At 42.0% G+C, this 24,359-nt stretch overlaps 1 protein-coding gene across 2 annotated transcripts in view; it reads left to right on the top strand.

The window, feature by feature from the left end:
- The window catches only part of SEC24D (SEC24 homolog D, COPII component), a 164,419-nt gene that overhangs the window by 58,006 nt on the left and 82,054 nt on the right, over window positions 1–24,359 (top strand). The window contains exons 2-8 of one of the 2 annotated variants that reach the window (XM_077476816.1): window positions 846–1,038; window positions 1,704–1,812; window positions 1,894–2,027; window positions 3,335–3,580; window positions 8,435–8,559; window positions 9,566–9,677; window positions 15,174–15,301. In XM_077476816.1, the coding sequence (XP_077332942.1) occupies window positions 888–1,038; window positions 1,704–1,812; window positions 1,894–2,027; window positions 3,335–3,580; window positions 8,435–8,559; window positions 9,566–9,677; window positions 15,174–15,301 (1,005 nt within the window). In that variant the 5' untranslated portion in view covers window positions 846–887. Of the gene's footprint in view, window positions 1–845; window positions 1,039–1,703; window positions 1,813–1,890; window positions 2,028–3,334; window positions 3,581–8,434; window positions 8,560–9,565; window positions 9,678–15,173; window positions 15,302–24,359 lie in introns of both variants that reach the window. The other variant, XM_077476815.1, reaches the window with a different exon arrangement.

Below are 24,359 nucleotides of genomic sequence, written 5' to 3'. Positions count from 1 at the left end.
TCCGGCGAGAAGACCCCCGAAGACGGAAGACCCCCGGAGCTGTGCAATAAAGTATTTTATCTCGTGTGTTGTGTTTTTTTTGTACTTTTATTTTACAGGTGAATGGGTAGGGGTATATTGTACCCCATACTCATTCACATAGGGTGGGGGGGCCAGTATCCGGGGGCCCCCTTATTAAAGGGGGCTCCCGGATTCCGATAAGCCCCCCGCCCGCAGACCCCGACAACCAACGGCCAGGGTTGTCGGGAAGAGGCCCTTGTCCTCATCAACATGGGGACAGGGTGCTTTGGGGTGGGGGGCCGCGTGCCCCCCCTTCCCCAAGGCACCCCCCATGTTGAGGGCACGCGGCCTGGTACAGCTCAGGAGGGGGGGGCGCTCGCCCCCCCTTTCCTGGCCGGCCAGGTAGCGTGCTCGGACAAGGGTCTGTTGTGGACTTGGGGGGAACCCCCACGCCGATTTTTTCGGCGTTGGGGTTCCCCTTTAATTCCATACCAGGCGGCAGGGCCAGCGACGTCTCCTTCGCGGACCCCGCCTACCTGGAGACGCGCTCGAAATGAGCGGACTTTCCTCCGCCTGTGTGGGCGAGTCCGTTCATTTCAAAAGTAGGGCGGATAGTACGGCGGACTTAGTACGCCGTATTAGTCCGCTGAAAAAGTGCCGTGTGTGGGCAAGTAGCCCGTTCGGAAAGTCCGACGGACAGTCTGGCGGGAAGTCCGCCAGACTAAGTACGTCGGACAGACGGCTATGTGTGTACGCGGCTTAAGTCTACATACAATTGATTACTGAGGAAAGACATTGTAGTCCATGTACACAGTTTACAAAAGGCTTTCCTTTCTGATTTGCAGGTAATCTGAGATCCTACAGCATCTAATGAAAGTGTCATCAAAATGAGTCAGCAAGGCTATGTAGCAACTCCTCCATTTACTCAACATCAGCCTGGTTTGGCAGGTTATCCTCCAGGCTACGGGCCTTCTCCAATATCACCTACCTATGGACATTATTCCAGTCCAAACATTGGCTCTCCACCACCCCAAATGGGTCAGTATAATTTTAAATATGCAATGATGAATGGTTTTGATGTTTTATTACCAACTTAATCTTTGCACAATCTAAGTTAGGAACAATGGACTTTGGGCTTGGTATTTGGCCACACTGGGGGTCAATATGACATCTTTAAAAGACAAGTATGGATTTTAAAAAAAAAACGTATACTCACCTAGGTTAATGCAGCATTGATCCAAAACTGCACGGTTTAGGAGATATCCCCTGCATTTGCATGTGCCAACGTCATCGGCACATGCGCACTGACACAAACTGAAGCAATAACATGTATGTGCTTTTGCTTCAGTGAGTGTGCCGTTACCGCGTGCATGCTTGGGAGTGATGTCATTGCGGCTCTGGCCAATTACAGTGCCGGAGCCACAATACCCGGAAGTAACCCCCAGGAGTGATGTTGGCCACCGGAGCAGTGTGTGGGCACCGCAGCGAGGGCTTCGTTCTCAGGTGAGTATTACATAATGAGCTAGTATGCTATGCATACTAGCTCATTATGCCTTTGTCTCGCAGGTGTTAGTTTTTCTGGGGGTTTTTAAGTGGGTTTACACCCACTTTAAATTACTTTGTGCGTTCTACAAGAGTGCTATGTACAATTCTGTTCCTGTGTAAATATTAATATAACTAAAATGGTATATGCTTTCTTATAGGTGGGCTGAAACCTGTTGGAAACTTTGAATCTTCTGGTCCAATGAACGCCCCACCTCCTCCTCAAAATAATATATATAATGGACCAAATTCATCCACAAACATGCAAAGGTATAGTTTAGCCAAATGTAAGATATATTGTATGTATTGTGGTCTGTGGTTCTGTAATTAACTATTTTCGTTGTTCAGTAGGCCCCCTAATACCAGCAACACCTCACCTTCTTACTCGCCTTTTGGTCAAACTCCATCACAGTTCAACAGTGCACCACCTCCGCCAGTCCATCAGATGACAAACCAGCTGAACAACATGCAAATAGGCGGCTATGGTAATCTTTTGTTTCTATTCATATTTTATCGCTGTGTCAGCTGCCAATGTTAGTTAAAAAAAATGAAATAAGCACAAGTGACATTACTTACAATCAGCTTGGTATGTCCCTTGTGCTGCTGCTTCCTGGTTTAGGTGAAAGCTTCGTCCTGCGATATTACCCCACTCCCACCACCACAATGATTCAGCGTGGCAGGGGTTAATAGAACTGAGGAGGCTGCCCCATTCACCCATCAACAGTATTTGACCATGCCCATCCTTTCCGTCCTCTCCTCCTTTCTTAGAAGCCGTACTATAGCGATCTATGAATAGAGGACAGGCAGCTGATTAAAATGCCTGTCTCCTCTATTCGTAGATCACAATTCATTTAAGTAAACTTAGGATTTTTACATTTTCAAGAAGAAAATATAGTAGGTCTTCCTCCTTTTGAACTCTCTGGTGACTGTAGGAAAAAAAAGAGTAGCAGCACAATGGGGAGGTCAACCCTGTACTCGCCCCTACTATAAGCATGTTCTTTGTTTTAGCCCTTGTACACACGGTCGGAGATTTCGTCTGAATGTTTCCTATCGGAACGTTTTGTCGGATAATCCGACTGTGTGTGGTCTGCATCGGACTGTTTCCGTCTGAATATCCGACGGACCAACTTTTCCAACTTGCCGGTAAAATTTTCCGACAAAATGCTCCTATCGGACATACTCCGATCATGTGTAGCATACTCCGACGGACAAAGTGCCACGCATGCTCAGATCAAATTCCTAGGCCAAAGCTATTGGCTACTAGCCTGAACGTAGTCCCGTCGTAACGAAATAACATCATCACGTTATGTACAATCGGGTTTTCCAACAACTTAGTCCGACCGTGTGTATGCAACATCACTTCCAGACCTCTTCCGGAATTAATCCGTCGGAATTACTCGGATTTGGTTGTCGGAATCTCTGACCGTGTGTACAAGGGCTTAGACCGTCAGCATTGTGCAATGTGGATTTGGGTAGTTATCCAGCTGTATTAAATGTTACATATTAATTCAAGCTACATTATTGATTTTGTTATACTTGCATAACTGCAATAAAGAAAAATGTTTACTTTTTTTTAACTGTTTTATGCTTTATTTTAGTAATGTTTACTAAATGCGCACATTCTTGTGTTTTTTTTTGTCAGATTTAAGAATCAAAAATAGTTGATATATTGGCTTGCTGGGCATAAAAAGGCTTAAAATAATGTAGAGTTATCTTATTCATGGTATTGTTTATAGCTGTGACTTAAAAAATTTGCTGGAATTAGTAATTTCACACCTCATTTTTTTCACAGGTCCTCCTTCTACAGGTAACTCTCAGATGCCACCTAGCCCAGTTATGCCAGGCAGTTTTCCACCTCAGCCTCGGGGCATGGTACCTGGTCTCCACACAGCTCCGCCATCAGTCAACAACCTCAATGGTTTACCTTCAGAGCCTCAAGTACATCATGGCAATATGCCAGATGGAAATACTGGACATCACCAGTTCCAACCGCAAATTCCAGGCCAACCTTCAAATCTTGGATATCCACCATCAAATTGTAAGAACTTTCTCATTTTCAATATTTTGGTAGATGATAAATAAAAATAGGAGAAAAAAGTTCCCCAGTCATGAGAGAAATATGGGATTTTCTGAGATCTCTTTCTGGAGATACTAGTGGCGTGACTGTGTCTGGCTTCTGTGCTTAAGTCGGAGACCTGTAAAACAAATGAAAGTTTTTAAAATACAGAAATCCTTATTCCACATCTGTTCCAGGTCAGTGAGTCGGGAAATTTTGAAGCTCAAACATTAGCATGACAGCCAGGCAATTAGCATTCTCAGCAAGGAAGGTTAGCAATGTCAGCCTACTTATTTCTTGATTGACAAGTTTGTGTCATGTCATTTTTCCGCAGCTAACATCTGCTACCTGAAAAGCAGTGAAAATGATATACGGCGCAGGTTGATTAAAACTTGAGTGGGAAGCAATCAGATTGCAGTATTCTGAGTCAGGGCCAGATCTAGCCTTTCTGATGTGGGGGTGCAATAAAAAAAATGTCAAAGGGGCAGAGGATGGGAGGTCATCAGGGCAAGAATAGGGTCAGCAGTTTTTAGGGTAGGGGCTATTCGTTTTTAGGACAGTTTACAGGGGTCAGCAGGCCAAAGGATTGGAGGCCAGCAGGGGAGTGCACAGGAATTGGTAAGGCAGTGTGTTGATTATCAGAAGGGCAGAAGACTGAGGTCAGCAGGGCAGTAAAGGGGTCACCGTTGCCAGGACAAAGGATAGGGGTCATCGCTGCCGGGACAAAGGGCAGCAGTTACCGCTGACAGGAGAGAAGACAGGGGTCACCACTGCCAGGAGGGAGGACCGGGGTCACCCTCGCTGGCAGGAGAGAGGACAGCAGTCACTGTTGGCAGTGCACTGGGCAGAGCTCTTTCTCCCATCTCTGCGTGGAACACAGCCTGAGCACAGGCAGCAAGATCTCCTCCTCGCCACACTGCACACACTGTAGCTGAAAGCTGATTCCCATACATACAGCTACGATCTGCACAGTGTGTAGCTGGTTACTATGTTGCAGTTCTGATGTGTGAAATTCCCTGGTTGGAACAGCAGTAGTCAGGTATACACTGTTCAGATTTCAACAATGTGCTGTGTGTGGAGGAACCGATGAGGAGATCTTTTTGCCTGTACTTAAAGGGGTTGTAAAGGCAGAAGTTTTTGTTATCTTAATGCATTCCGGATGCATTGAGATGAAAAGCCTTCTGTGTGTAGCAGCCGCCCCAGTACCCCGAATACCTGAGGTCTCTCTCTGTCCAGCTATGTCCATGAATCTCTTGGCCGTCCGGGACTCTCCCTCCTAATTGGCTGAACACACAGTTGCGGCACCATTGGCTCCTGCGGCTGTCAATCAAAGTCAGTTAGCCAATCAGCCAATATTTACAAATATTTGTTATTGTTATGCCCAGCACAATCTTAGCTTTTATATTTAGTAGGAATTTAGCAGGAATGGGTGTTTGTGTCTGCTAATAATCATTTCAGTGTATTTTTATAGATTCGATAAACATTTGCACAAATATCACAGAATCTAAAAATTCAGTAGCACCTTCTTTTTATTCTACTAGTCTTATGCTTTCGGAAAATCCATGGTTTGGGGGTTTATAACAAACTCTGAAAACTGTAAGGAAGAATTTAAAAAAAACAATGAAAGATCTGCAAATATGGTCAGGCCATTTGAGTATAAGGCCCCTTTTCACACTGATGGACCGATCTGGTCCATCTGTTTCTCAGTCAGACCCAATCAGACCATCCATTGCTGTCTATGGAGTAGAGGTCGACCGATATATCGGCCGGCCGATATATCGGCCGATATTTGCAGTTTTTTAAATAATCGGCATCTGCCGATTGTGCTGATAAAAAGCCAATTTAGAACTACAGCTGGACTTTGAAATGACTTCTGTATAGAAGTCAGTGTGAGTTGCCTGAGTCGTCATAGCAACCCTTTCCTCCTCTCTGGGCAGACTGCCAAGAAAAGAACTAAATGATACAATGTTTACACTTCAATGAATGAAATCATCTCTGTGTGTAGAAGTTCTCAGTTTAACCATTTAAAGACTAAATCTTTTCTGACACTTGTTGCTTACAAGTAAAAATCCTGTATTTTCTGCCAGAAAATCACTTAGACCTCCCAAAAATTATATATATTTTTTTAGCAGAGATCCTAGGGAATAAAATAGCGGTTGTTGCAATATTTTATGTCACACGGCATTTGCACAGAGGTCTTTCAAATGCATTTTTTTGGGAAAAAAATACACTATTTAAAAATAAAATAAAAACAGTAAAGTTAGCCCATTTTTTTTTTTTTTCGTCCAAAAGTTTTGACTACCTGTTTTTATTTAATACATACCGTATATACTCGAGTATAAGCCGAGATTTTCAGCCTCTTTTTTGAGGCTGAAAGTGCCCCCCTCGGCTTATACTCGAGTCATCGCTGTCTGCCCGCTCGATCAGCGTGTCGAGCAGACAGACAGCGGCCATTCTATGATTCAAAAGCCGCGCCTCCGGCTCCGCCTTCGCCTGTGATAGGCGGAACACTGAATTTCCCAGCAGCCTGTGTTCCGCCTATCACGGGCATCGTCTCATCCTCGTACTACGGACGAGGATGATACGACGTCCGTGATAGGCGGAACACAGGCTGCTGGGAAATTCAGTGTTCCGCCTATCACAGGCGAAGGAGGAGGCGCGGCTTTTGAATTTTACAATGGCCGCCGACGAAGAGGGCACGGGACGGAGGCAAGGCAAGGCACGGCACGGGACGGGACGGGACGAAGGCAAGGCACGGCACGACACGGGACGGAGGCTCGGGACAAAGGCTCGGGACACAGGTAGGCTGGACACACACACACACACACACACACACACACACACACACCTGTACTGCCCACTAAACATGATGGGATTTTTGTCGTGGCTATGACGCAAAGTGGCTGCTGGATGGTCTTCTCTGTGTGGGTGGCCAGCGGGAATAAATCTGCGACTCAACTATTCCCTTTTCCCTGCCAAAGTGAATGGGTCCTCAGCCCTGGTTCACACTATATTGCCATGCAGCTAACACTGCAAACCCTATTCATTTCCGCACTGCGTTTTGCGATCTGCTGCGGGTGTAGGTGCAGGTAGGCTGGACACACACACACACACACACACACACACACACACACACACACACACACACACACACACACACACACACACACACACGGATGGAGACACACACACACGGATGGATGGATGGATGGAGACACACACACACACAGGGATGGATGGATACACACACACACAGGGATGGATGGATGGATGGAGACACACACACACAGGGATGGATGGATGGATGGAGACACACACACACAGGGATGGATGGATGGATGGATGGAGACACACACACACAGGGATGGATGGATGGATGGACACACACACACACAGGGATGGATGGACGGACACACAGGGATGGACGGACACACAGGGATGGACGGACACACACACAGGGATGGACAGGCATGTCTCACCCTCGGCTTATACACGAGTCAATAAGTTTGCCAGTTTTTTTGGGGGTAAATTGGGGGCCTCGGCTTATATTCGGGTCGGCCTATACTCGAGTATATACGGTAGGTTTTTTTTTTTTGTTATCTAAATCATACATACAAGTAAACTGATTGGAGGTTTGTTTTGTTTAATAAATGTTTAAATGTAAGAAATTTTCTGTATCACTTATGAAGGCTGCTTTCACACTGGAGCGTTGATGGTAAAACGCAAGTTTTAGCGGCTCTTTACCATCATTTTAGCGGTGCTATTTGGCTGCTAGTGGGGCACATATAACCCAGCTAGCGGCCAAGGAAGAGGTTAAATGCGCCCATGAAGCACTGCTGCCAAATTGCATTGCATGCGCTTCGGCAGTGGTGCCCATTCATATCAATGAGCAGGAGTGGTGGAGGAGCGGTATACACCACTCCAAACGTGCTGCTTGCAGGACTTTTTTTTAAGATCCTGCCAGCGCATCGCCTCAGTGTGAAAGCACTCTGTCTTTCACACAGACTGCAGGGGAGCCATTTTGCAGGCACTTTACAGGCGCTATTTTTAGCCCAAATGCGCCTGAAAAACGCCCCAATGGGAAAGGTGTGTTAGATCAAGGGGGATTAAAAAAAATAATAATAATAAATAAAAAAATAAATAAATAAAATAAAAATCGGCCTAACATATCGGCCCAAAAAAATCGGCATCATATATCGGCTATCGGCCGCCATGATTTCTAAATATCGGCATCGGCATCGGCATCGGCCAGAGAAAAACCCATATCGGTCGACCTCTACTATGGAGCAGCGGATGTCAACGGACAGGTGGTCCGTTTCCATCTGACAGCCCATAGAGGACAGCAGGCTGTGTCCCCTATAAATCATTTACCTATCATCCCATCAAATTTTATTGGGCCAAAAGTTTGAAAATGCATCAATCCACCTTCTGAACCTTGATCACACTCTACTAATTATTAGCATAACCGTTTTATACTGTTATTTATGACAAAAAAAATCTCTAATTTTTTAGCACATGCAATTGGGCAACTCCTGGGTTTTATCCTTTGGTGACAGCTGACAAGGTCACAGATAGTTGACAGGCAGCTTAAACATGGCAAACATACTTTTTTGAAACCCTAGCCCTTTCTGGACAATAATCTGAAAAATTCTTAAATTTTTGGTGTTCCACATCTATGTATCTCATTTGTATGCCCCTTCTTTTAGCTTACTGTTTATGTATACAGTATAGCTATGTAAAAGATAACTACTATTTCTAAAAGGTACACATATTCTTTAAGCTGATGCTAATAATCATAGAAGAAAAAAAATCTATATATTTTCTCTATCACTGCAGTAAACAATTATGGTGCTCAGTTACCTGGACCTCCAATGCCTTACCCTGGTGCATTTCCTGGAAACCAGCAGCAAATGTCGGGACCACCACAAAAGAAACTTGACCCAGACTCTATACCTAGTCCAGTAAGTGCTATTTTTTTTTTTTTCCCAAATAACATTTTATTGATATTTTCAAAAGGTAATTGTACACAGCCCATGCATTGTAATTGTACACAGCCCATGCATTGTAATTTACTTGCAGTATTAGAGCAAACATTCAGCTGGTACAAACTTAGTGTCATTTCAAAACAATCTAGATAGTAGTTACAAGTGCTAATTTTTTAAAGTTTTCCAACATAATGAAAGATTTTATTTTACGCTTCTGCTACTGCTGGTTTACATTTCTTATATTCGGCAGGGTATTCGTACATTATTTAGGCAAGAAAAGTAGATGCAACATGGATGGAGATTTCTAATGCTGAGAAGTGCTATCTGCTTGTGTCTTCCTCTTACTGCATTTGCCTGCTGATCTCAACTACATTGACATCTGCAGATTCCCACAAGCTGCAGCAAAGCATTAGTAGAAGAAATTGTGCTATAGACATCCTTTTTGCACTTAGGATATTCCCACTCAAGGTGAACACGCTAGAAATCAATGGCTGTGTCAAGTTATGAATAACATTATGCTTACAATTAGGTGAATGTGCACAGTGCTCTATCCCAACCTATAACTCCCAATACTATTCCCAGGAGACTGTATTAAATATCAACACATACAAGTCATTTTAAATCATACATGTATTGATATAAAAGATACCGTCCAATTACATTGCTTTTGGACATTACCTTTTTGTTAATTCGCACACATATTAGCTTTGGAAATTATGGGTTGAGGGTAGAAGACTGTGCATGTTCACCTATTTGTAGATACAGTATATTGCAAAGCATAAGTAAGGGAGAAGTCTGCCCCTTACTGCATATGTCAGTGTCAAAATGTTTTTGATGAAATGATAACATTCTTTAAACAGATTGCCTTTGCAATTTAAATCTACACAGTCCCAACTGTCCCTTTTCATGCTGTTAGAACTCTATTATTATTATTACCAGTAAATGACAACAGTCTGATAATAATCAATAAAATATTTATTAGATACAGGTGATTGAGAATGATAAAGTCAGCAGAGCTGGACAAGTGTACACTACGAATATCCGAGGACAAGTCCCTCCACTTGTCACCACAGACTACACAGTACAAGATCAGGGTAAGCTTCTTCTCAGGGAGATCAAATGTCTGTACAACCTTCACACACATATTTCTAATTGGATTACTACTATATCCCTCCACCTAGGGAGTGCTCAGGCTGACAGTTCAGAGCCTGCTATCCCAAAAAGACAGAATTTATTTAGCAGCTTTTTAGGTGAATAGAGATAGGGCTATGATTATTATTACTATTTTTTTGTTTTCCATAGCAAAGCACTGATGGTTTAACCACTTCCAGACCGGACCATTTTGCTGGCCAAAGACTAGACCACTTTTTGCGATTCTGCACTGCGTCGCTTTAACTGACAATTCCTCGGTCGTACAACGTGGCTCCCAAACAAAATTGATGTCTTTTTTTCCCCACAAATAGAGCTTTCTTTTGGTGGTATTTGATCACCCCTTCGGTTTTTATTTTTTGTGCTATAAACAAAAAAAGATCGACAATTTTGAAAAAAACGCATTATTTTTTACTTTTTGTTATAATAAATATCCCCCAAAAATGTATAAACAACATTTTTTTTCCTCAGTTTAGACCGATACGTATTCTTCTACATATTTTTGGTAAAAAAAATCGCAATAAGCGATTATTGATTGGTTTGGGAAAAGTTATAGCATTAAAATATAGGGGATAGTTTTATGGCATTTATATATATTTTTTTTTTTTTACTACTAGTAATGGTGGCGATTAGCGATTTTTATTGTGACTGCGACATTATGGCAGACATTTTTGACACATTTTTGGGACCATTGTCATTTATACAGCAATCAGTGCTATACAAATGCACTGATTCCTGTGTAAATGACACTGGCAGTGAAGGGGTTAACCACTAGGTGGCAGTGTAGGGGCTAAGTGTGTCCTAGGGGCGTGTTGCTAACTGTGGGAGGCGTGGCTGTGTTTTACACATCACTGATCTCTGCTCCAATCACAGGGAGCAGAGATCAGTGACACTTTTGGGACACTTGCTAGGCAGAACGGGGAGATGCTTGTTTACTTTAGCAACTCCCCGTTCTTCCTCCCCGTGAGATGATCGTGGGTGTCCCCGCGGCGATCGAGTCCACGGTACCCACGATTCACTTACGGAGGTCCTGACCGGTGCACGCGCTTGCCGCCGGCGGCGCGCATGCGATGGCACGGCGGCAAATTTAAAAGGACGTACCTGTACGCCCATTTGCCTGTCCGTGCCATTCTGCCGACGTACATCGGCATGCGCCGGTCGGGAAGTGGTTAATTGCAGTAGATACAGTGGGGACGGAAAGTATTCAGACCCTTTCCGCCCCCGCTGTATGTTTGCTATCTTGTCTGACTGTTGGTAGACATATATACTGTGTAAGTAGTAATTCATTTGAACCTGTGGGCATTCAAAGCCTCAGCATACTGTGTCATGACTGCTAGGTGGGCCACAGAACCTTTTAGTTTGGGGGAGTCCAGACAGACATCAGGTCTTGTTACATTATTTATATACTATATATGTATGACATTTTCCTACACACACTTAATCTTTTTTTCTTTTATGTTATATCGCCTTTGGTTGTAACGTGGCTTTGTGAAAGTTCCTCATAGGATATATCTTTGTGAAAGTTCCTCTGTAAAATGTAACCCAGCTGTGGCACATAGATATGCATTTAGAACTTGAAAGGCATATACATTTTTTGCACATGCGGTAACAATCACTAAAACCCCCACGGTATTAAACCCAAAACCAAAAATGTAATATATTGCAGGTTACTAATCATTAGATGCGGTGCCTGAATCAGTTTTATTTTCTTTGTTACCTCTGTTTTCACCTGGTGATGTGGCCAGTAACACACCTCCTGTATTTGAGAGACACAACTCTGGATGAAGGAGCACAGGGGGGAACTTTTGGACACCAGCATTGTCAGTCTGTGAAGGGGCGTGTTAGATGTACTAGCAGATTTAGATACACCTAACAAATTGAAGCCAAACTACAGCTCATACTTTATAAGCAGTTGCAGAAACAGTTTTTCCTTTTGGGATAAAGGTTAAATACATAAAAGCTGATCATTGTAAGTACCCCTGCCAGTGTTAAATGGCTTTGTCTCATCTCTGTAACTGCTACATTTTGCTGGAGAGCTTGTTCTTTTGAAAAACAACAGACTTACTGGCCAGATCACCAGATGAAAATAGAAGAAAGAAAGCCTAAAAAAGAAAATGAATGCAGCCATCATATCTAAGAAATTTAAAGCGGCAATATAATAAATATTTGCTTTTTAACCTGTGGTATATGTGCATTGCAGCACACTGTCTTTCATTTGGAATGGCGCCGCAACACACATACACTGTAAAAACAAATGCATCTGCGCTACATTGCACCACAACACACAGATTTAATGCCTTAGTGCAGGTGTGTTTTATCATGCTTTAAAGCTTGTTAAGGTATAACTAAAGGTAAAACATTTTTTTTGTTTGTTTTGCGTAGAGTGGAGATGGATTAGAACATCTGTCAGTTTTTATTCCTGTTTGTGCCCACATTAGGGAGATTCACCCTCACTATATGTCCTGCTTACCATTATCATTTTAAGTGAAAGTAAAAGAAATTCAGAAATTTTGGGTTTTCAGCATAAAAGTAATAGAGGGGAAATCCTCCAATGGGGACACTAGTTCTGGTGACCTGAGGATCCCTAAAGGGTTCCCTTAATTTGCAGTGATTTCATATCACTTCCTGTTGTGGCTACAGGAAGTGAAGGTACACAGGAAGTGAAGGTAAATCCCCCCAATGGGACACAGATGGCAAAAAATAAACTGACAGGTTATAACCCTCCCTTACGCTATCCAAAAAAAAAGGTTTTGCCTGTAGTTTTACTTTAAGGGCCATGATAAAGTGAATCCACTGCCTTAACCTTTTTCTCCCCATGCTATAACCAAAATATGGCTACAACGTGGCTCTCCAGTCCATGGACGTCCTCCCATGTGCCCACCTCCCGCACACCCCCTGAGGCGTGCATTGGGCGTGCTCTGTGACCATTGTGTCCTTTGGACACAGGAGAAAGTTACACTAAAGCCCCGTACACACTATCAGATTGTCTGCTGAGTTTTTCCTTCAGATTTACCAAAACCATATAATATGAGGTCAAACCTTAGGAGTTTCAATGTGTATGCAATCAGGCAGGCCCTTCTACTACATGGTTTTGGTAAATCTGAAGGAAAAACTCAGCAGACAATCTGATAGTGTGTACGGGGCTTAAGGCATCAAAGTATCGAAGTAAAGGTGACTCCAAGGGGAAACACACAGCAGTATAGTTATCAAAAAATATGTTTATTAATACAAATTTTGAGAATTCACAAAAAAGCAACCATCACCACACTATAATACAAACATTCATGACAACATTATCAGGAACTCAAAAAAGGGGGAGACCCGGCCTCTCATTCATGACCCACTCTCACCATACAGCTGGCTGAATAAACAAAGTCTAAAACAGCACTTTATAGTAAACAGCAGTGGCCAATATGAAGGGCAAATTTCACATGCTATCGTGTGCTGGGGGGCAACACCAAAAAACAGTCCATGTATAAAAAACCAGAGCCGACAATGTGATACGGATTTAAGCTGTATTGACAGGCGCTGACATGCACAGCTGCAGAGTAAGAGGAATGTTCCAAGGCTATATGATGGAAACAGACAGGAGGGTGGAGGAAGGGAGGGATGGTGAAGTCTCTCAGGTTGATAGTCCTAGGTGAGGAAACATTCACACAGCAGTGGTAACAGCAATGAAGTTAGCATAGGGAGTCGGGAGCAGCATCGCAGGAGCAATCTCACTCAATCTCTCACTGATGCTCTGTCCTCTCCAATAGCCAGTTCACAGGAATATCAAATTCACTGGTCTATTCGCCTCTGCTATTCCACAACCTCCAAGATAGCTGCAAGGTGGATGAAGGGATTAGTGTAGATATGGCACTGGCATTTCCTAAAAGTCCTCATAGCCTCTATGCAGTTTCTGCAGGCAGGATGGTGCCAGATGGGATGGCTGAGGGTGTAAGCCATTTGAATAAGAGGAAAGCCAGGTCATAACGTTGTGACGTAGATGCATTTCACTTACATTACGTGAGTTTCGTCAGTATGCTGAGGAAGTCTGTTTCAGGGGTTTATAACAGGTAACCAAGGTACCCCCCCTTTAGAAATGTCTCCTGATCACTTACCACAATCTTAAAGAACCACACCATGAAAAAATCAGTAAAAAGTATGATAATAGTAAATAGTGTGTCAGATAACCTCAAGATGTTATACAGTTTAGGTCTCAAAATACAAACATATTATTTTGCTATTGACATATATATATATATATATATATATATATATATATGTGTGTGTGTGTGTGTGTGTTTTGATGAAATCTCCTTAACCATACATCCAAACAAATCATTATTGGGGTCATTGACATCCACAGCAGGGCAATCAAATGGGCTTTAAAATTACAACAAAAGCCCTAGAGTTTTCTATATTGAATTCTGTTTCAGGTCAATTGTATTGTGGAGGCAGAAAATATTAAGCAGTATTTATTCATGGCTAAAGTTACAAAAATCGCAAATATCTGGTGCAATCAAATAACTTTACGAATACAGAAACACCTGTAGGCTCAGCTCAGTCTTAAGCCCCTTCGGAACCATTGCTTTTAAACGAAATATCCACTCCTTTTCCCTACGGAGAAGAAGCATGTCAAAGTCATCCCTCCGTTTGGACAGAGTGAGGGCAAAAAAGACCTTCATTTTATTACCTTCAACAGAGGAACTATGAATCTTTTCAAAGCGTTGAGCTATAGAGTCCTTTGGACACAGCTAATCACAGATCGCGGTAAAGGGCCAATCTTGGCAGCCCTTTACCATGTGACCAGCCTTGTCCAATCACAGCTGATCACATGTAAACAGACTTTCTAGTTATCGGCATTCCTTTCCTCACACGCTGTCTCTGTGTAATGAAAGGAGAGCCAATAACAGGCAAGTCTGACAGGAACAGTAAGTACATGGGGTACACTGATAATCAGGACACTGATCACCAGTGGTCCAGTTATCAGAGAAGCCTCATCAATATCAATGGATGCTCATCAGTGCCGCTTATCACTGCAAATTACCAGTGCCCATCAGTGTAGCTCATCAGTGCCCACCAATGCAGCCTCATCAGTGCATCCCCATCAGTGAAGCCCCATCAGAGCAAAAATAAAAAAAAACAGTGATGATTAAATACCACCAAAAGAAATCTCTATAAGTCTCAAAATAACGATACAATTTTCATATTAGTACAGTGTTGCATGTCTACACAATTGTCATTCAAAATGCGACAGCACTTGAAAGCTGCAAATTGGCTTGGGCAGAAGGGGGGTGAGAGTGCCCAGTATTGAAGTGGTTAAGTGCAATGCACAACAATGCAAAAAATGCATGCATAGGTGTTTATCAACTCAAAAGTATATTAGTTCTGTGTGTAAAACAAATTGAGAAACTCAGATGTCCATTGTTCACACTAAAATATTTTCTATGTTTTAGGGAATGCCAGCCCACGGTACATTAGGTGCACAACATATTGCTTTCCTACTTCATCCGATATGGCTAAACAAGCTCAGGTTCCTCTTGCTGCTGTCATCAAGCCTCTAGCTGTGGTTCCCCCAAATGAGGTAAGGGAATGATTTGCCAAGTTCAAATTATTGATTAAAGCTAGAGCTCTATGACCTCACCATACAGTAATGTGAAATGTTATCTTGTTTGTAGGAGTACTAGAAAGGCACTTCTTACTGCTTAATATAAAACACTGAACACTCCTTCAGTGCAATTTATATCCCAGCTGAAGAGCTTTAAAAACGATATGGTAATCTGTATCCTGACAGCTCCTGATCAACATTTAATGTGATCCAGAATAGTTCCGAATAGACAGACATTCTAAGAACATATGTACTAAAACCTGCAGACAAGTAGATTTAAATGACCCAATGGCCATTAACTTTGTCTATAATTTTGGGGTTTGGTTGACATCAAATCAATGTTATTGAATCACTAATTTGTCTAAAATAATAATGGTGATGTAGAAATAATGATGCAATACATCATAGTATCTCAAGAGAATCTGGTTGTTGATTATTTAAAAGCTATAGTAAATGACTGATTGCTTGTTATGGAGCATTTAAGGTATAAATGTTTGCAGAACCTTACCTTTTTTCATGTAATAAAGTTTCCATATCTGAGGAGAACTTCAGTGATTTACCACAAAGGGTGACATTGCCTGCAGACAATAGATCACTTCTCATTTTACCTTTACCAAGTCATTAAAGTAGAACTATAGGCAAAACTTTTTTCTGGTGCCTCCATGGCAGCATAATGTGACCCATAGCCCCACCTACTTCCACCCACAGGACCAGTGCATATCTATAAAGTGTTAACAGCCACACAACAGCCCATTACATTTCTTATGATAGGATTTGCTGACGCTTCCCACCCTGGTAGCTAGTTATGATCTATCACATGTATGCTGCCATAGAAGCACCAGGAAAACAAAAAATGGTATCATACTTACCGTAATTTTCTTTTCCTGGTGCCTATCCATGGCAGCATACTGAACTCACTCAGTTTGTTCCTAGCAATGTTCAGGGAATGGGCTGTTGTGTGGGTGTTAACACTTTATAGCTATGCACTGGTCCTGTGGGTGGAAGTAGGTGGGGCTACTATCACATGTATGCTGCCATTAGGGATGAGCTTCGAGTTCGAGTCAAACTCATGGTCGACTCGAACATTGCCTGTTCAGCGAACAGTGAACAATTTGGGCTGTTTGCGGCAAATTCGAAAAGCCGGAACACCCTGTACAAGTCTATGGGAGAAATCTAAAGTGCTAATTTTAAAGGCTAATATGCAAGTTACTGTCCTAAAAAATGTTTGGGGACCTGGGTCCTGCCCCAGGGGACGCCCCCCCCTGTTTGAAATGGTAAGGGGGTAAAAAAGTACCCCTACCATATCATAAAGGAAGTGTAAAAAATGGTTAAATAAGACAAACACACTTTTGAAAAATTCCTTTATAAAAATAAAAAAATATTCCAGCGGTGGTAATCCACTCTTGCTATCCAGCGACGGGTGATCATCTCTCCGGGGTCCAGAGATGGCGAGATGGTCATCCATCGCTGGATAGCAAGAGTGGATTACCACCGCTGGAATCTTTTTTTTTTTTTAATAAAGGAATTTTTCAAAAGTGTGTTTGTCTTATTTAACCATTTTTTACACTTTCTTTGTGAAATGGTAGGGGTACCCCCACGTCAATTACATTTTTAAATTTGACACAGGGTTCCCCTTAATATCCATACCAGACCTGAAGGGCCTGGTAATTGAATTTAGGGGAACCCCACGCTTTTTTTTAATTTTTTATCAATGAATGAATTGTCGGCTCCGTAATACAGAGAACACTCATTGAGTGTTCTCTGTATTACGGAGCCGACAATTCAAAGTGATTTTAAAAGACTTTTTTTCCTTGCGAAATGACACTTTGTGCAGGGACAGTTCTAAGCACGGGAAACATGCGCCCCTTCACAGGCATACTATAGACACCCCCAGGTACGAAATTTAAAGGAATATTACCGTTTTATTGTTTCACTTTAATCATTATTAAAATCACTGCTCCTGAAAAAATGGGCGCTTTTAAAACTTTTTTTTGCATTGATCCAGGGGACACCCTGGGGCAGGACACAGGTCCCCAAACACTTTTTAGGACAGTAACTTGCATATTAGCCTTTAAAATTAGCACTTTAGATTTTGAACGTTCGAGTCCCATAAACTTTAATAGGGCTCTAAAGTTCACACGAAGTTTAGGTCTGTTCGCAGGTTCTGGTACGAACCGAACAGGGGGGTGTTCGGCTCATCCTTAGCTGCCATGGATAGGCACCAGGAAAAGAAAATTACGGTAAGTGTGATACAATTTTCTATTTTTTTTTTTTCATTTTGGATAGAGTAAGGGAAGGCTGCCCTTTTTAAATCATAATGATAACAGAAATCACCCAAATGGCCCTGCTAAAAAGTTTACATACCCTGGAATGTTTGGCCTTGTTACAGACACAGAAGGTGGCACACACAGGTTAAAATGGCAATTAATCGTTAAGTTCTCACATTTGTGGCTTTTTAAATCGCAATAAGTGCCTGTGTATAAATAGTCAATGAGTTTGTTAGCTCTCACATGGATGCACTAAGCAGGCTAGATATTGAGCCATGAGGAGATAGAAAAGAACAGTCAAAAGACCTGCATAACAAAGTAATGGAACTTTATAAAGATGGAAAATGATATAAAAAGATACTCGAAGCCTTAACTATCCCAGTCAGTACTGTTTTATTCCAGGGGTGCCCAACCATTTGAAGAGCGAGGGCCACTTAAGTGACTTAGTAACTGGTCGTAGGCCACAATGAATGGAGCGGGCAAATGACAGGTCCTTGTCCACTCTGCATATGCAGAGCAGACACAGCCCGCTCTACTCTATGGGCTCTGCAATCCGATTTGCCCAGATGGAAGGGGGCAGATCGCCTTCTGTTTTTTTTTGTGGACCAGATTGGAGGTAGGAGGGTGTAAACAAACAAACTGACTGCAGAGGTGGATACTAATGGGATTGGAAAACATTGTGTTCAGAATGTTTTTAAAAAATGCACTTGAAAGCATCTGGTGTAAATAAGCCATTAAAGCTAGGCTTGACCCCCAGTCCTAACCCTAAACCTTTATCCTAATTAATAAACTTGCATATCCAATAGCCTATTATCTAACAATGTTTTTTGTGCTATACATTTTTTTTCATCAGAAAACGGCATAATATACTGTAAGTAGCAACAACAAAAGTGTTTGTGCTTGACATACAGTACTTCAAAAGGCTAGCATGCTTGTATTGCCCAGGTGTACATGTTGATGCAATGTTAGACAGTAGAGACAATTATGGTGCCAGCCTTATGTAGGGAAAATGGTAGCAATCAACCATAACAAATTTAACCCAGCCTGTGAGGGGTGTCATTTGCAACCGTTAACATAACAACTGGGTGATGGTTATGGTTATCTTATACATACGGATACCTTTGGCTTTAGAAGGGGTAAGACCAGCTTAAACCTTCAATGACACTGGTTCATTGGTTACTCACAGAGATAGCAGATGGTACAATTAGGTTTAGTACCTTAATGAACAATGCGAGCATGAAAACTACTCTGCACATAGCTAAAGAAACAGCATGGTAATTTATATAGAAGATGTATATATACATAGGAGAGGCCATAACCTACAGTGCATGTGTGGAATGCAGATTGCAGCTGATTTCTGCCCTGACAAGGTGTTGTCAGCACAATATTTACAACCCACTTGATGGCTATTTCTTTCATCAAAGCTAACAAGACCTTATATAACAGGGGTCACCAAACTTTCTAAACAAAGGGCCAGTTTACTGTCCATCAGACTTCATGGGGGCCGGACTGTGGCCAGTGGGAGTAGACGGTGCCCCAGCTTTAGAGGGAATAGACTATGTCGCAGGCTTGGTGGTCATGGCGGATTAAAAAACGAAATAATGCCTGTATCCAGTAGGCAGAGGAATAGTGCCCCATCATTGTTATTGGTGGGAGGAATAGTGCCCCATCATTGGTGTAAGTTGGAGGAATAATAGGTGGGTAGGAAGAATAGTACCAAATTGTTTATATCAGTGGAAAAAAATAGTGCCCTATCGTTGGTGTCAGTGAGAGGAATGGTGCCCCACTGCTGGAGTCAGTGAAAGGATTGGTGCCTCATCAGCAATGTCAGTGGGAGCAAGTGTGCATCATTAATGGTGTCAGGGGGAGGAACAATGCCTTGTATCAGTGGGAAGAACAGTGCTTCAAGAACCAGATAAAGGCAAGCAAAAGGCGACATTTGGCCCGCGATTTGGAGACTACTGTTATATAATATTGTCCTGATGGCTCAATGGTCAGCTGGACCTGTCAGCTTTTGGAACACTAGCATCTACTGTCTCATGGTACTTATGATTGCTATGAGAGGGTATCCTACACAAGGTTTTTGCTTAAAGTTCAGACATCACTGGCTAGATCTAGTCCATATCTTTGAATTTATTTATAATGGTCCTGCTAAATGTCATGAGTGGAGTCTCTGTTTCTAGAAGATGTCAGGTGAGGCAATGGTATAGTGCCTGCTGTCCTGGACTCTACACTTCTGTTTATCCATTTTTTCCTATTAAGTACAACAGTGACGCGTGCCATGATTCATCCGTTTCTGTGTCTGTTTTAGCAACAGAACATACTGTAAACCTGGAGAAAATACAGGATCACCAGACAGCTTAGGGAAAGTTTGTTGCAAAGATAATGGCTTTTAACTCCCTCATAAAAAAGGTTAAATATGCTGACCTCTTCGTTTTATGAAGTGCAGGTGCAATGTGTACTCGGAAATTTGACCTGTATGTAGAATTTGTTGAAGTATATAATATATATACCTAGGTGTGCACTACATACTTACAACAAATACTGGTGTCCATTTATGAAGCAGTGAAAAAATGTCACTGCTTCATTCTTCGGCATTCTCTTAGGAGATCGTTCTCCTCTGAGTGCTAGTTTATGGAGCTTTGTAGATCCCTTCTCCTTTGGAGGAGTGAAGAGATCTACAAATGCTTCAAACTCTGGAGAACAGCCCCTGATACTGGAATCTCGTGAGACTTTACCAGATTACAGTACCAGAAATTCACAGAAACACCGAAATGTCAGTTTATTAAGCAGTGATAAATTATCACAGCTCAGTACATGGACAGACGGTGTGGTTAATGCTAATAAAATAAAGAGTCCCCCTACATAATATATATACATACACACACATTATATATACATGTATGTGTGTATATGTGTATATATATATATATATATATATATATATATATATATATATATATATATATATGTATGTATATATGTGTGTGTGTGTGTATATATATATATATATATATATATATATATATATATATATATATATATATATATATATATATATACATACATAAATATGACAGGGGGCATGGTTACTGTCTTGGGGGGTCTGAACGAGGTATGAGGAAGTTAATAATCTTCCTCTTTCCCCGTCAGTTCCCCCGGGATTCTCTCTTCACTCCCCGATTCTCCACCTTTGAGATTGTGAATCGGGGAGGTGAATTATGACTCAGATCGCCAGTGAAGTGCTGAGATCACAGCATCATGAACTGGCCGTTTCTGTGTCAGTCAATGAGGATTCTCATTGGCGGAAGAACATGTTCAAACATGTTCTCCCCCAATTAACTCTGTTTCATAAACTGTTTATAAACTGTGATCAGTGGCGATCCTAGAAATCACAGTTTCATAAATGGACACCACTGTATGTATGCCATTATTCTAATAACGGCACCTACAGTCCCATTTGTAGCTGGATTTATTTCTCAATAACCCTGATAATTATTTCAGAAATATTTTTTTATTTGAATACATTTTGATTTTAGATTTCAACTCCAGGGGCAAGCAGAACCTTACAGGAAATAGAAAAAAAAAACTTAAAGGGTAACTCCACTTTCATGGGGACAAAATAGCAAATAAAAAAAATAAAATAATATAGTGTATACCAGGGATGTGCAATTATCGGACCTCCAGCTGTTGCAGAACTACAAGTCCCATGAGGCATAGCAAGACTCTGACAGCCACAAGCGTGACACCTGGAGGCAGAGGCATGATGGGACTTGTAGTTTTGCAACAGCTGGAGGTGCGCTAATTGTTTACCCCTGGTGTATATACAATTGCGACACAAGTCATATTGTAATTGAATGTTATTAAAAATTACCTTTCCTTTTCAGTCTGCAGCCGCTGTAATTTTCTGTAAAATGCATTGCAATTTGCTACCTGGAGGTGTTTTGTACACAGAATGTGTTCACTTACCACATAGACACAGAGAACACACACAGGGATTTCTTCAGAATAACAAAAGGTTCCAGTAATCCAACAAATTTTGTTAAAATACTTCTTTTGTACATAGATCATCCAGAGAGGAATGTTTTTTTCTCAACAAAAGTGGAATTACTCTTTAAGAATAGTAATAGGGAGAGAAAACTTTGGGTACAGGCAGTAAGAAATAAAACTGCTGAGGCTACCAATGCCTCCTTCATGTATTGTGTTAAAAAGAGTGCAAGTAACAAGCTCTGACCAAATAAGGGATACATTAAGGTAACCTGCTGTGCACTTTTTTGACTCCTCTCTGTCATTCTGGGGCACCTGAGCTGAAAGGTTCCAGTTCTTGCATGACACTGACCCCTATTTGTGTTTGCTGAAAGTACACCTTTGAAATGTATTGGAACCCAGGAGTAAGGGTTATTTGCATTACTGGTAAACCTCAGTTAGGGCTATTTGTATTACTGGTAGACCTCAAAGGTATGTATGATGTATATTGTAAAGACACCTGCTTTTAATCAAAATAATCACAATGTGCTCATACTTCTCAGCATCTCATGCTTTATAGTATAGACAGTACACTATGTACAGCACATTTATTGAGATAGATCATCTTATAAGAATATGATTACAACATTTCAAAAGAACCTGACTCAGTCCTCTGTTGATCATCGGGTGACTCTGTTCACCTCTGTCATCCATAGCATCCACGGTTTACTTTATAAGTATTTGAACACAGTGATTCACATCCAGTAATATGACTACGCTGATGAATTTGTGAGTATCTTGTACTGGTTATTATCCCTGAGATCATAATAATGCACACACAGGGTCTACAGTTTTCTCTGCCTGGCCTTGCTTTGGTAATCAAGTTCTCTTTCATTATTGGCTCAAACATTCCTCTGAATGTCCAACCTGATACCACTAGCTATTAGACCACAATGATGATTACTGTTAAATGTGCATGTAGGAAAATCCAGTATTTAGCTCATCTCTATCTCTATTTCATCTTCAGCAAACACATGGAAAATATTATGTCAAGCTGCCTTAGAATGTTGTAGAGTAGAGAAACCAGGTGCTTGTAGAGCAACTTTTCTACAAGTAAAGTCTCAGTTTTATGATACAGTGGCTGAGCGTTTGAAAACTGATCACTGCACATAAGTTATTATAGCTTTGTGGAACTTTGGGAAAAATTAAACATATAGAAGGTATAGATATATTTATAGTTACATTGCTCCGGTTTGGACCAATATAACTATGTATATACCATACCTGTATGGTATATACATCCTCTAGAAGCTGGAAATCACTATAGTGGGACACCACTTTTACAGTGATTTCCAATAGCCTCCAGGGTCCCGCGCCGAGGAGTTGCCCTGCTGCATTCCGAACACAGGAGATTGGGTGTTCTGTCTTTTTTCTCTCTCTCCTTCTTTCTCCTCTCTCTCCCTCTCTTTCTTTCTCATTCTCTCCCATTTTCTTTCTCTTCTCTCGTTCTCTCTCAATTTTTGTCTGTTTCTCTTGCGTTCATTCCCCCCATCTATCTTTTTTGCTCAGGTGTGTTTGCTATATGTGTGTTGGGTAGCACTCAGAATAATTGACAGTGCACCACAAAGCCAGTATACTATAGCTTACTGCAAAACAAAGGTGTGAAGCCAGCTCAAAGCAGACCTTCTAGTATAGTGGTTCTCAACCTGGGGGTCTGGACCCCCTTGGGGGTTGAATGATGATTTGCCAGGGGTCACCGAATCCTGGGCTGTTCCTGAAGCCCACACCATTCGGCCAGCCTTTTTGCGGCCACCCAGCAGGGCTGTCCCTGGAGCCTGTTCCTGGCGCCCGCGGCTACCCACTCGGCCTCTTCGCAGCTGCCCATTGAGTTCACGACATGGCTGGGGGGCAGAGACTAGAGGTCAGTTCACTGGGAAGAAATTTCAGCTGACCCCCCACCAAGGAGTAGGAGAAGGAATAAAAATAGAGAATACATGCAATTGAGAGGAAAAGAGGGGGAGGAACAAAGAAAAAAGGAGAGAAAGAACAAGAAAGATGGCTAGAGAGAGGGATGAGGGGGGGAAATAGGATAGAGAGAGATAACACGGAAAGAAAGGAGAACAAAGAGAAAGAGTGGTACATCCTAAAATGTATCAAAAAGGGTCTTAATACTGTACGAGTAGATGGGACTCAGGAAGCGCTAAATGTCTGTGTGTTAGGGGCGCAAATTACTTGTCTTGCCTTGAGTGCTGACAACCCATGCTATGAAAAAAACTTTGCTGTTAGGGGTCTCCACAACTTGGAAAATGTTATCAAGGGGTCACAGCACTAGAAAGGTTGAGAGCTACTGTTCTAGTAAGATGCATGATCTGTTTATAGTACCCAGACCTCCTCTCCGTGTAAAAATCACCTGCTGGTAATATGTCCAAAATGCAGTCATATTTTATTATGCAATTCCAAATTTCCTGGAGTCCTCTATATAATGGTGCAGCAGTGTGTCACATGCTTCCATGGTGCACATAGGCTGGCATCATGAAAACATGTGGGCATTCATTGTTCAGAAGGGCATGGATGTCTACCTCCATCTAGACCTGCTCTGCCTTTTGTCTCCTGCATGCTGTTGCTGCTGTACCAATCATAAGGTAGGTCCCTGATGTGAGGGGAGCTCTGAGGACACAGATGTGAGTGGACTTTAAGGACTCTGATGTGAGAGAGCGCTGAGGAATCTGAAGAGAGGAGAGCTCTGAGGACACAGGTGTGAGGGGGGGCTTTGAGGACACAGTTGTGAAGTGGCTCTGAGG

The sequence above is a fragment of the Lithobates pipiens genome, unplaced genomic scaffold, assembly GCF_037356315.1.
Source record: "Lithobates pipiens isolate NorthernLeopardFrog02 unplaced genomic scaffold, aLitPip1_a1.2 Scaffold_13, whole genome shotgun sequence".
Lineage (NCBI taxonomy): Eukaryota > Metazoa > Chordata > Amphibia > Anura > Ranidae > Lithobates > Lithobates pipiens.
The sequence above is the reverse complement of the archived record's forward strand: the minus strand, read 5'-3'. Positions and strand labels throughout refer to the sequence as shown.